At 47.1% G+C, this 13,065-nt stretch overlaps 1 protein-coding gene across 2 annotated transcripts in view; it reads right to left on the bottom strand.

Moving 5' to 3' along the window:
- FER1L6 (fer-1 like family member 6) overlaps positions 1-13,065 on the bottom strand; it is a 165,932-nt gene that overhangs the window by 58,103 nt on the left and 94,764 nt on the right. For both annotated transcript variants that reach the window (XM_058699003.1, XM_058699004.1), the window contains exons 20-22: positions 9,717-9,841; positions 4,635-4,769; positions 901-1,050 (exon numbers count right to left, since the gene is read on the bottom strand). In XM_058699003.1, the coding sequence (XP_058554986.1) occupies positions 901-1,050; positions 4,635-4,769; positions 9,717-9,841 (410 nt within the window). The remainder of the gene's footprint in view (positions 1-900; positions 1,051-4,634; positions 4,770-9,716; positions 9,842-13,065) is intronic.

Genomic DNA, 13,065 nt, shown 5'->3' with positions numbered 1-13,065 from the left:
CATCACTTCTTCTCCAGGTCTTCTCCATGTCCCATTTGGTTTTCCACTGGACAGTCAGACCTGAGAGTCTCAGCTTCCCGCCCCAGTATCCTGCCTCTACTTTCTGGAAAAGGCTTCTGAGGCACATATTCATAAATTCCCCTATGCCTTAGTGGGACTGATTAAGAGCTCCCTGTCTTCAGGAAACTATGTGATGCAGTGTAAGGAGCAAAAGGCTTGAAAGGTCTCAGTTCAGGCGCTGCTGGGTGGCTCAGTCAGTGAAGCATCTGACTCTTGATTTCAGCTCAGGTCATGATCTCAGGGTTGTGAGATTGAGCCCCATGTCAGACTCTGCACTGAGTGTGGAGCCTGCTTGGGATTCTCTCTCCCTCTCTCTCTGCCTGCCTCTCTGTCTCTCTCTCTCTCTCTCTTAAAAAAAAGGTCTCATTTCAGGTCTTAGCTGAATGATGAAGTAGGGCAAACAATTGCACTAATTCTCGGTTTACAATGTGGAAAATGGGAATCCTAACACCTATCTCAAAAGGCTTGAGGGAGGTCTATGTGATGAAAGTTACATGAGGCACTGAACATCCCACGTGGTAAGTGCCCACGAGTTTGCTCCCTTCCTCCCTCATATCCTCCCACGGTCTGTATGAACTCCATGATTTGCATATAGGGCTGCTCAAGCATGGCTGGCCAAACCCAGAAGGAGTTTTCATCCTGGGACTCTGACCTATACAGCACAAGGGCTCTAGAAATAGCCCGTGTCACCTGAATTCTTGAGTGGCGGCTCCCAGATCCTGAGAAGGAGACCCCTCTAGACACAGGACAGCAGAGAGTGGCCAAGCACAGCTTCATGGAAATGCTCTGGCCGGGAAGACAAGGTAGATGTCTGGGGCCAATGACCTCTGGCTCACTTACCTGCAACAGTTCAAATACAGCAAGGAGGTCCCCTCCAGAGAGGCTCCCACAAAAGATAGGGTGATAGCACAGCCTGGGTGGCTCATAGTCCTCGTCAGCTAGCTTCACAACAGGAGCAGCCACTGTGGCCCCCAAATATTCTGGCTTCCCCTAAGGCAGAAAGAAAAGAAAGGAATTTGTCCCCGATGGTTAGCTACCTGGTTCTGACCTGCATCAGTGCACTTTAAAAAATAATCTTGACAAAGCCGTCAGCCTCAGTGTCTCCCTCTTGCTACTATCTCACTCTCTTCTTCTGCCAAATGCCTCTTACCCCTTACCAAGGCCCCCACGGTCAGGAAATTCCATATGGGCTCCCAGGGAAAACTTCTGGGCCCAAGGCTGTTACGCGTTCTCTCTTCTCAGCATATAGAGCTCAGTGGAAGAAAGTTAAAATGATTATCTAGGGTAGACTTGAAAGGGAAAAGAAGAAATAAGGTGGCAGCAAGCCTTCCCAAAGCTCTCCAGGGCAGGACACCATCGTGGTCAGGAACGTGAGCTTTGAAGTCCAGGCACACCTGAGTCTGTGTTCCCAAATCTGCTACTTTCCAGCTGTATGGCCTTGGGCCATTTAATCAACTTTTTTGAGCCTCATGCCTTAAAAGGAATTAAAAATACTACTTGTTAATGGGGCCATGAGGTTTGACTTAATGATGTAGGTGCTTTGCACAGTGACTGGTATACATCGAGCGCTCAATACACGGTAATATGATGACTATGGCCATGATGATGATGATGATGATAATGATGAAGGTCAGTATATTCAGGTGATAGAGCAGTTCTGCTCTATTTTTCTTGGTAATAAAAGAGGTCACTAAGATAGTTTTGTATGTATGTATATATACGGACCGCAAGTTTCTTTAAGAACTACGAGCACCAGGGGCGCCTGGGTGGCGCAGTCGGTTAAGCGTCCGACTTCGGCTCAGGTCACGATCTCACGGTCCGTGAGTTCGAGCCCCGCATCGGGCTCTGGGCTGATGGCTCGGAGCCTGGAGCCTGTTTCAGATTCTGTGTCTCCCTCTCTCTCTGTCCCTCCCCCGTTCATGCTCTGTCTCTCTCTGTCCCAAAAATAAATAAACGTTGAAAAAAAAAAATTTTAATAAAAAAGAACTACGAGCACCAAAAAAACCACAAAAAACAAAAAACAAAACAAAACAAAAAAACACTATGAGATAGCACCATCTCCTGTCTCTTCCCATACCTGCTCCCAAGAACCTGGGGCTGGCTTCCCCCAGGAGCAGCATGGGGCTGGAGGTTGGGGCTGCTTCCCCATTTATCTCAGGGATGGCTGGACTGTAAACTCCATGTGGCGGCATTGCCCGTTTTACATACTGCTGTGACCCCCAGCACAGGGCAGGCACTCATTACCTACTTATTGAGCGAAAGCTGTTGGATTAATGTCTTCCAAAGTACAAGGCCAGCGCCCACATTCTCTTCTGGCTGACGCTGGGTTTAGCAGCTGCCCTGCTCCACTGCCTTTGGACTCATAAACCAGCACCTGCATTCCCGGCTGTAGAGAGAGCCTTGGTATTCCCGGCTGTAGAGAGAGCCTTGGTTGAGGCGGAAATGGTGTTTAGTTTAAACTAATGATTATTTGATGATTTTGTGATTATTTTTGACTTTAAAACAAACAAAGCTGCCTGCTGGTATCCACAGGTGGGGTCAGAACTGTCCCTCGTGGACAGTTCGTGGTGGAGCTATGGCATGACACAGGTCAAGACACAAGCGGTCTGCTGTCAAACTGTTTTGTCATGATCCGAGCTGGGAATAATTAAGTACAACTGCCCTGGAAACAAAGGAGCAAAGCTAAACCCAAGTAACTAATTTGCCAAATATAAACGCATTGCTTAGAGAGGCAGCAGGCCCTAATGAGGGCACAAGCCACTGGAGAGTCAGAGAAAGCTCTAGATTGGAGCCACATTCTGGCAGAGTCAGAATGTAATCATCTGATCATCACCATAGAGCTGTGGGCTCGGCGTAGCTGCAGGTGTACACAGAACCTTCTGGGCACCTGCATGTATCTCTCCAGGAAGAGGAGGCAAAGTTTTCATATCCTTTTGCTCTCCTACTTTTCCTTTTCATTTCAATGTGAGAATGTAAGCTTGTGTTTTTATGAAGGGACTGGCTTGGGTGGGGCTCAGGAAGGTAACTGTAGAACGGGGCTCTGGAAGAGGTCTGAAAAGCAAAGGGAAATCCATGTAGCCACGCGGGTTGGTTTCAGAGTTTGCAAAGATGCTTGATTATTGTTCCTGGTTTTCAAATAAAAAGTAGTTAGGAATGGAACCATGTCATTAGCAACAAAATTTAAAAGGTATTTATCTTGTGACTATCTCTACAGAAAATTTGTACTATATGCCCAACAGTGGAACTCATATTCCCTAAATATATACAATTGACAGCTCCAATTTATAGCTGGAGGAACAGGGTACAGAGAGAGTGATTCTGGAAAAGCAGAATATGTGTGTCTGAAGGGATACAGCTACAGATAGTCCCACATATGCAAGAAAGTTCGGACACAGGAGGCTAGGTTCAAGTTCTGACTCTACCTCCAGCTACCTGTGACCTTGAACAAGGCCTTTGACCTTCCTGGGTCTCTGTTTCCTTCTCCAGGAAGCAAGAGGGGGTTCGTGCTCTCCGAAATCCCCGCTCACCTTCTATAATTCTCCCATCCTAATCTCTTCTGACCTTGAATCAAGGTCAGAGCTGCCAGCATGCTTGAGGACGTGACGGGGCTTTAGGAAGGCTCCTTGGAACGACTGTTGTACTTGATATATTGTGCTTCTGCAACTTCCCAAGGAGGTAAAGACATCAAAGAAAATAAATAAGCCTTTGCCTTTAGACTTTTTAATTTAAAAAAGAAGAAAAAGGGGCGCCTGGATGGCTCAGTTGGCTAAGCGTCCGACTTCGGCTCAGGTCACAATCTCACTCTCTGTGGGTTTGAGCCCCGCGTCGGGCTCTGTGCTGACAGCTCAGAGCCTGGAGCCTGTTTCCGATTCTGTGTCTCCCTCTCTCTGACCCTCCCCCGTTCATGCTCTGTCTCTCTCTGTCTCAAAAATAAATAAACGTTAAAAAAAAATTTTTTTTTAAAAAGAAGAAAAAATGATAAAATAAAAAAGAACTTTTGTCATAGTAATTAAAAAAAATCCTCCAGTAAGCTTTTGAATCTACTCAGTGGAGAACGCAGACATCTTTGGAGAGGAAGAAGTCTGGTTAACATCGTAACGGAAATGGGATAGGGATGAATGTGTTGTTGCAGGGCTTGGAAGCAAAACCAAGAGAAAGATGACCCAGCTACAAAGGCTGACTTGGTAACAATACCCACCCAGGTCCCCCCAGCCAAGCAAGGTCAGTAAACACCTCTGGTTTTCTAGATGCCTGGACATTTTTACTCAGCGTTTCTATTGAGTAGCAATAGGACACCTGGGGGCTGGGTACACGTGCAGGTGACTCTATACAAGTATCTTATTCCTGAAGAAGCGTGTGTCCACTAAAGTTTTGTGACCCGGATCCTATTCTACTTGCAAAACTAATGGGAAACCTGAGTGAAAAGCCCTTTAGCACAGCAAATGATCATCACCAACATTCCTGGTTCTGTAAATCATCATTTTCCCAGAATGGCCTCCGGGCACCTCTAGAGCCCTGAGCAGTCGCAGGCTGGTTAGATAAAGTGCCCAGTCGGCACTGCCCGGGACACTCACCACCGCGTCGCTGTCATACAGCTCCACCACCACCAAAGGCGGGGACTCCGCCAGCTCCTTCTGGTCTCCGTGTAGCACCAAGTCATTGAACAGCAGCATCTGGTTCCAGGTTGGGGAGAGGGTTTGGGAAATGACCTGGAAGGTGGGGCCAAAAGAAAAGCAAAAGCTCATTCGATAGGGTTGTAGGGGGCGAGGTGCATTCCTTCGACAGTTACTTGTGGAGGGCAAAGAGAACCTCGTCATCCTCGCTCAGTCCTTTAACATCCAAGTGATGACACAAACCGATGTACTACCACTGGGGACTAGATGCTAGGGGATGCAGATTCCCTGCCCCAGAGAGCTTACAGAAGTTCATGAGTACAGCCCCTGCAATGATTAACACCTTATTTGCATACATAACTTCAACTCAATCCTCCCAGTAGCGCTGTGCTGGCGACACCAGCTCCCCTGTGTTGAGTACTGGGTACCAGCTATTGCCCTTTACATGCACAGCCTCGTTCAAACTTCACAACTGTCCTGGGAGGTGGATACAGTTACCTCCTCACATCTTACAGATCAGGAAGCCAAGGCTCACTTGTCTGGAGCCAGAAAGTGGCAGAACTGGGATTCAACCCGACTCATCTGGTACCAAAGCCCAGGCTGCTAGCCTCATCCACCCTCACCAAGTAGATGCTAATATTATCTCTGTTTTATGGGAGGGCAAATTGAGGATGAAGGAGATCTAGTGATGCTTCACTTATGAGCAAATAAAATTTTGTCCTCAAATACTCAAAGTGGGGGTTAACTCTAATATTCCTTGCATGGAATTGTACTGTTTTGTGGACATTTGCATTGAACGAACCAGCGTCTTCAAAATGACCTTCACCATTTTGCATGACATCTTTTTTTCTAAGATGGCAAACTGTGACATTGGTAATTGGCTGTGTCCATCATACAGATGGAGATACCAAAGGACAGAGGACAACAGTCTGCATTATTGGTTGGGAACTGTGAGTGCCTCAGCCAAAAGTGGTTCACAGCCCCCCATTCCAGGCCATTCAACTGCTACCCTCAGAGGGGTGTCATTGGTCTTGTATCCTCTACTCTAGTTATGTGGATACTTGTACACCTGCCAGTTTCACAGAGCTGAAGACCAGGGCTGTCTGCAGTATGGGTAGATTCTGCATCTGGGCAGAAACTAGGCTGTTAATGTGTGAGGCTAGTCTTGGAACATTTCCCCCTTTCCCAGGATGTGCGGACAAACGGGTCATTTCACAGGTGAACACAGCACAATGGCTGCTGGGTCCTGGGGAATTTCCACACTCCCTCTGAACTACACCCTTACTTCTCACTGCGCATGCCAGGCGAGCCAGAGAGAGAGAGACCTAGCCCCAGCTAACTTCCTGGACTCCAAAGAATAAATCTGTCATCTCAGACTTTTACATCAGGAGTCATCTCTAGCCAAGACATTAAACCATTGGCACTGTGGTCAGGAGAGAATTGTTTATTCGTCTTCTTTATGTGAGTCATAAAAATATGCATTCCACAATTTCCTTCCTCGCTCGCTTTTTGCGTCTATGCCTCAGACACAGTGATGTTTCTGACATAACATCTCAGAGAAAACCTTAACTTTTTGGACAGGAGAAAAATGGCTTCGTCTAACCTATGAACAGGAGTTATACAGTTGCGATGCAAGGTTATCCTGTATGGCTATCTGACATCACAAAGAAACCTGGGTTTTTATGTTGCTTTTAAAAATAGAAATGCAAACTCTTTCGCAGTACGCATACAAAAATGTAATACCAAAGCAATTTATGATCCTCACAGCATCTTTCCTGTAGAAATATTTCGACGGCTTCCTTGGCACTTGGGGCTATAAATACCACCTGATAAGATTACAGAGGCCAGCATTCATTCATTCAACATGTATCTATTAATACATTCAGCATACAATGTGCTAGGCACAGTACTGGGCACCAATATGGCATCCTGCGTATAACAGGTGCTCAAGAGCTCTTCGCATGAATAAATGCATGGATATTGGCCTATCCTCAGAGTTGTCCCCATGAGTACAAGGACAATGTGGCCACCTTCCAAAGGTCCCCCAAAAGCTCACCCAAACAAAAGTACATTGTCCCACTTCTCTGCCAAGGTGCCCATGACTAAGCTCCACCTCTTCAGATCTTCCTTAAGGAGCTCTGCATTGTGACCGTATTTGATGACGTTTGGGAGACTTTGGTAGCAACTAGCTAACACTTTGAAGAGGGAGTGAGAGACTACAGATGTAGCATGGCTCTAGAATCAGATACCTTTGGAATGGAACCCTAGTTTCATCACCTGCCTCTGTCCAACTGGGCAGGCGATTTCACTCCCGTGAACCATAGTTTCCCTCATGTAAATGGTTAGCGCCTACCTTGTAGAGTTGTTATGACCACTGTCTGAGGTAAAGCGTATTAAATGCCTGGCACACAGTAGGTGCTCACTAAGTGCTTGTTCCCCACCCGACTCGACCCCACCACAGTATTTATGAATGGGTAAGCAGTTACTGAACACCTGCCACATGCCGGTCTTGGTGCACTGGGTACTCATGTCTAACAAGAGACTGTCTGTGTCCTCAGGACTCTGATCGCTTGAAATCTCAGGCTCCACACTCCCCACCCTCTGCCATGTCCTCTCCTGTCCTCTGAGGCTCCTCTTAAGCCACTTAGTCCCTCTCCCCTTCTGGCTCCAAAGCCTTTCTCTTTGGGGAGCTGTCTCCCTTTCCCTTTATACTTTGGTCGCCATGAGATTTCTAAATCCCACATCCTCAGTGACCTCTGGAATAACTGGGTGCCCCTTCTGAAATATTTCAGATCATCACGTCATTTTAGAGAGGACTGGTTGTGGGACCAGGCCTGCTGAGACTGCTCCCCCTGAGCTCTGTGTGGTCAGTTCAGGCACGGGCTACCGGGTGAACGGTGGAGCTCAGCTAGGACCACAGGGTCAGCTTTCTCCAACATGAAGGGTGCGAGAGTGGGGCATGTCACACACAGGCTCCGAGGCAGCATGGCACTGAAACAGCAGAGGGAATCCAGAGCCCTTACTTACCCAAATGGAAAGCAAAGTGGCTTTGGAACTGGACCAACGTGGGTTTCTATCTTGGCTTTACCACCTTCCACCTATATAGTCCCTAAGCCTTCCCTTCTCACCTGCAGAATGGGGACACTAATAACATCCACCTTTAGGCTGCCATGAGATGTAGTGAACTATGCATATAAGATGCTTGGCTTTATGCCTGGCATGTAGGGAGCTCTTGATAAATGGCAGCTATTATTACTGACAAAAATTAGGTACTTGGTTCAAAAGTATAGAGGCAAAGTCCAGGCCTCAACAGAAGCTGTTTTCCCTTTCACACGATCATTTGATAAATGCCATTTGTTCCTTTGAGATATGTCTGAATCAAATAAAGCTACTGTATAGAGAGGCAAAATAGGAAGATAACCACATAGCTGCCCAACGAGCTCACTCAAACCCCCTCCCCGTCCAGGGCCCCGAGATCACCAGGGCCTGGAACCCCACAGTTTTGTGGCAGATGGAGGAAGGCCCCAGGGGTCCACCCTTTGAGAATCCTCCTTGCTTCTGGTGGGAAGCCTCAGTGACAATAACAAGGAGTCACATAAAGATTACAAGCAAGGCATTGTCCTGGGTGGTTTACCCTCTGGGAAATAGATACAATGTCATCATCGTGAGAGCTTTGCTTAAGGTCACACAACAAGCAAATGAAAGAGCTTAGACCTGAACCCAAACAATGTGGCTCCGGAGTCTATACTGTCATCACTGAGCTATGCACTACCCCTGAAAACACAGAGAAGAGAAAGCCTGGAGCCCTCATGCTTCATGTGTTCTCATGCTCCTTCACTAAGTGAGGATGGGGTCACCTTCCTTCTGGGGTCTCTCTCGATTCCCACCCCCACAGAACGAATCCCTCTCCTGTGGCTCTTGGAAGTCTTTCTATAGCCCCACGTTATGGCATATTTCATGGTCCAGCCCCCGAGCCCAGCAAGGACCTGTCACAGAGCAAAAACTCCGCAGCTGATGGAGAAATGGACAAGATGATCTCAATCTACAGGTCACAAATCAAACGCAATCTCCCAGGTTACAGGCCTCACTTTGGAGAGAAATGTCAGCCCGTGTAACATTAGCCAATACAACGGCCTCCATTCATCAATCACTTTATACACTTAACTCTGGGCTTCTTGACAACAGTCATATTTTAAGACGACAGATGGAGGTTTAGTGAGTAAATGTGGCCAGAGAGTAGATGACCTAGAACATAACCTCAGGTCTCTTTGGGCCCTTGGTGTTTGTCTTAACTCCCAGAGATGAGCAAATCCTTTGTGAACTCTCCTCTCTCAGAACACAGAATCCTCAAAGAACAGAGTCAGTCCTTGGAGAATATGATCTAATGGGAAAAGCGTCCATCTGGATGTCCACTGATTAGGAACACTTTCACTTTTCAGCACTCAGTGTATAGGAAAGGGAGAGAGCCCAGAGCAAAGCAGTGTAGACCCACTTCCTTTAATTCTCACACCATCCATTAGGAAGTAGTGTTTTCCAGAGGGAGATACCACATTGCACAATTTGAAAGTGTCCCAAATCCCCCAGCTGGTGAGTAGAAAGAAAACAGTGCAAAGTCTAGGGATTCCTGACTACAAAACTGGAAAACGCTCCTCCCCACCATGAACCCTCAATAAACGTTGGTTCATAAGCCTCATGCAGCCATGTCTGTGTGCTGTTTTCTCACGTGTTTGTTCCCCCACTGAACTTGGCCTTGTGCCCAGCACTTGGGCAGGTGGGCTAGATGTGCCCTTCTCCTCCTCATCCCTCTTCCCCAGCCCCCTTCCTTCACTACGGGTGTGTGCTATCTCGGCTGCAGGACAATGGGTCACACTGGAACAAGAGACCTTCTGCACAGCAATCCTTCCTTGCACGTGTGCTTTGGCGTCTGAAATCAACATACCCAGAGACACAGGTATTTGCAACATGCCCCCGCTGTTTTCTTTGCTGGGCTCTGCTGCGGATCAGCTGTGGGCCATGAGAAGGCAGGCGGGCTTCCCTGGTTACCTTTGTGGTCTGGCAGTGGGAAAGGAATGTGACCTTGGCAAAGGGGTCCGAGAGTCCACTGCTGTCCGCTGCGATGAGGCCCCGGGCTTGATACATGTGCGCTCTCAGCTGAAAGACATGCCGGGCTGTGGACAAATGGAAACGGGCAGGCATCAGTGGGCGCTCCCCAACAGCGAGTACGAACAGGTGTCTGTGTGCCGTGTGCGTCTGTGAGTGTGTCCAGAGGCCAAGACTGGGAGCACCACCCGCCTCTAGACTGAAACAGAAGCAGTGAAGAAAGGGGGAGAGGGGGTATCTACGGGGAACTTTGGAGCCAGGCATTCTCCTTGGCCCCCTCACCACATCATGGGTTTTGATCTTCATAAGAGCCCTGTGATTACATAGATAATCATCATAATCATCCCCGTACATGTATAAGGGAAATGGCTCACAAAATACGCTACACAAGTTTTCCAGGTTTGCAGAGCTATCAAATGCCAGAGCCTGGATTTCATTTCTGTCAGATTCCAAATTCACCTTCTCTTTCTAAAAGACCACATTTTTTTCTTATGTTTATTATTTAGTTTTGAGAGAGAGACAGAGTGCAAGCAGGGAAGGGGCGGAGACACACACACACACACACACACACACAGAATCCAAAGCAGGTTCCAGGCTCTGAGCTGTCGGCACAGAGCCCAACGCAGGGCTCGAACTCACGGATGGTGAGTTCATGACTTGAGCCAAAGTTGGACGCTTAACCAACTGAGCCACCCGGGGGGCCCCTCTAAAAGACCACGTTTTGTGTTTTAGTAATTCTCCTGTTTCCACTGGCCCTCATGTGCACGTGTGTGTAAGAAAGGGGCTGCTCCACTAAATAGCTTGTGCTTCCATAAACTCGAGTCAACCACTCATCCATTCTTCCATTCAGCCAGCCAATGTCATCTTGAGCGCCTACTGTGTACCAGGTACGGTCTGGTCTAAGGATTGTGAAGTGGCTAAGACAGCCCTTGCCCTCTGCCCTCGGGGAGCTCCAGGAAGAGGGCAGAATATAAGACCAGCATCCACATCCCAGTGACAGGAGGCCAGGAACTAGCGTCCTGTGAGAGATACGGGCAGAGGGCACGGAGGTTAACTAAAGGCAGGAGTGAGCACATCTGATGACAGGATGGGAGCAGAGAGGGGGCTGCAGGTGAGGGCAGATGAGGGTTCAGTGGGGGCATCCCAAGTAAGAGCTGACTTGTCATATTCCTGGGTTTATGGGGCTTTGTAAAGCCCCTCTTGTTTTTTATGTTCACTTGCTCCTTTTTACCCCCTTACCCAATCCTGTTCCCTGTCTCCCCCAAAGGCAATACTATACTGTGTTCAGGATATCAGTGTTTTGCATTGATGTGGGAACTGGGAGGCAGGAACTCTTCCATACCAGTTTGACTAGCATTACTTTGTTAAATTAAGGGTGCAGATGCCCCCCTCTTCTTCCCTCCCATGCCACTCCTAGGCTTATGTCACCCAAGTCTGTATATGGACTCACACGAAGTTACTAACCCTCTCTGTGCCTTTGTTTCACACCTATAAAATGGGGGTAATAATATTTCTTCAGAGGGTTAATGTAGGAGATCAAAGGACCAGGTGCCTGACACATGGGAAGAACTTTAAAAGTGGTATAAAGATGCTGGTGTGGCTGTTACTATTGTTCATTGTAATGTGACCTGTGACGGTGGCAGCTGGGGCCACCTGGGTGTCCCTCAGAGCCCCCAGCTGCAGCCACGTAGGCAGTATGCTGCACAACGCTAGGGGGAACCATTTATTTGGTTAAAGTTTTTGTTTTTCTGAAACCTCTTATCAGCTCTGTCCCTTAGACTGATAAAGTCAGTTTCCTCTTCGCTCTCCCAATTTGGTGATCCATCTTTTGTGTGGTAGTTCATTTTCTACTTGCGGTCGGTAGAGATGTGTCTGATTGCCCCCACTCGAGGGCCAGATGACCCCTCTCTCATCTCTACATCCCCCACTAATTTTCCCACCATGCCTGCCATATGTAGGTACAAGCTAATTATTGGCTGGATGGATATTTTCTGAAGCACCAAGTGAGTGAAGAAACAAAATTCTCCAGTGGGTTTGGAAGGCAGCCAAAGCCATCAATGTCAGTGCACAGCGGAGAAAGTTTACTAGGTCACTCCATGAAAATAACACACTGCAGAGGATCAGAAAGCTCTTGAAAAAGTCTTTCTTCTCCTTTGAATTGTTAGCAGCTGGGACAGCAATATGTCTGGGTACCTTCGATCTCCAGAGATAGAATCTATAGAAATTAGAAGGTAATTTGATATGAGTGTCTTTCACCCAAAGATAAAACCTCTTTTTTTTTTTTTAAAGGTTTATTTATTTTTGAGAGAGAGAGAGAGAGAGGGAGGGGCAGAGAGGAAGACACAGAATCCAAAGCAGGCTCCAGGCTCTGAGCTGTCAGCTCAGAGCCCAACATGGGGCTTGAACTCGTGAACTTCGAGATCATGATCTGAGCTGAAGTCAGATGCTTAACCAGCTAAGCCACCCAGATGCCCCAAGATGAGACCTCTTTAAAGACAGGATGGAAAGCAATGGAAATAAAGCAGAGTTTGGAGAAGCTGACTTCATCATTTGCTAGCTGTGTGATCTTGGACAATTCCAAGCATTTCTGATACATCCTTTCTCTCCCTCTGTAAAATGAAGAAACTGCCCAGGGTTTATGTGACAAGTAAATTCAATATAATTCATACAGTAGATGGAACAATGCTTGGTACATTGTATGGGCCATGCATTTTCCAAATAGGGCTGAGCTTTCGTTATTCTTATACATTGACACCAGGCACAGAAATCATGAGCTGAACCTCTGGATAAATATCTCCAGAGTCTTCTAACTACGGAACCACTTGGATTCCATTGGCAGTTAAGGTCAACCGACATCAAACGAGTCTTGGGTAACAAAGAAAGCCTGGATTTGTGGACAATTCTCCTGTGCTTCCAACAATGGCTCAGTTCAAAACTTAACTTCAATTGAAGTTAAGGCAAAACTGTCATCTATTCTGTCTGAATTCAGCAGCAAAGATCCTGTAAATTGAAGCAATTTGGAAAGAGAAAGCAAATTGCTACTGTAAGACATTAATACTTATAACAAAATCCAAAATGATATGAAAATGTAAACATAATGGCACTCATAGAAACTATCTGCATAGAAGAAAGGATTATATAAAGCACGCTGAATTTCTCAAAGTGACCACATCAGGAACCAAGCTGAAGAAACACAAGGGACCCCAGTGATACCAGTTCCCCTTGGGTCATTACTGGCAAATGCAAACGCCCGCTGTTTACAGGTCAAAACCCTAGTGCCATGTAAAAGGAA

This window comes from Neofelis nebulosa, chromosome 14 (assembly GCF_028018385.1).
Source record: "Neofelis nebulosa isolate mNeoNeb1 chromosome 14, mNeoNeb1.pri, whole genome shotgun sequence".
Taxonomy (NCBI): domain Eukaryota; kingdom Metazoa; phylum Chordata; class Mammalia; order Carnivora; family Felidae; genus Neofelis; species Neofelis nebulosa.
This window is presented reverse-complemented; position numbering and strand designations above follow the sequence as displayed.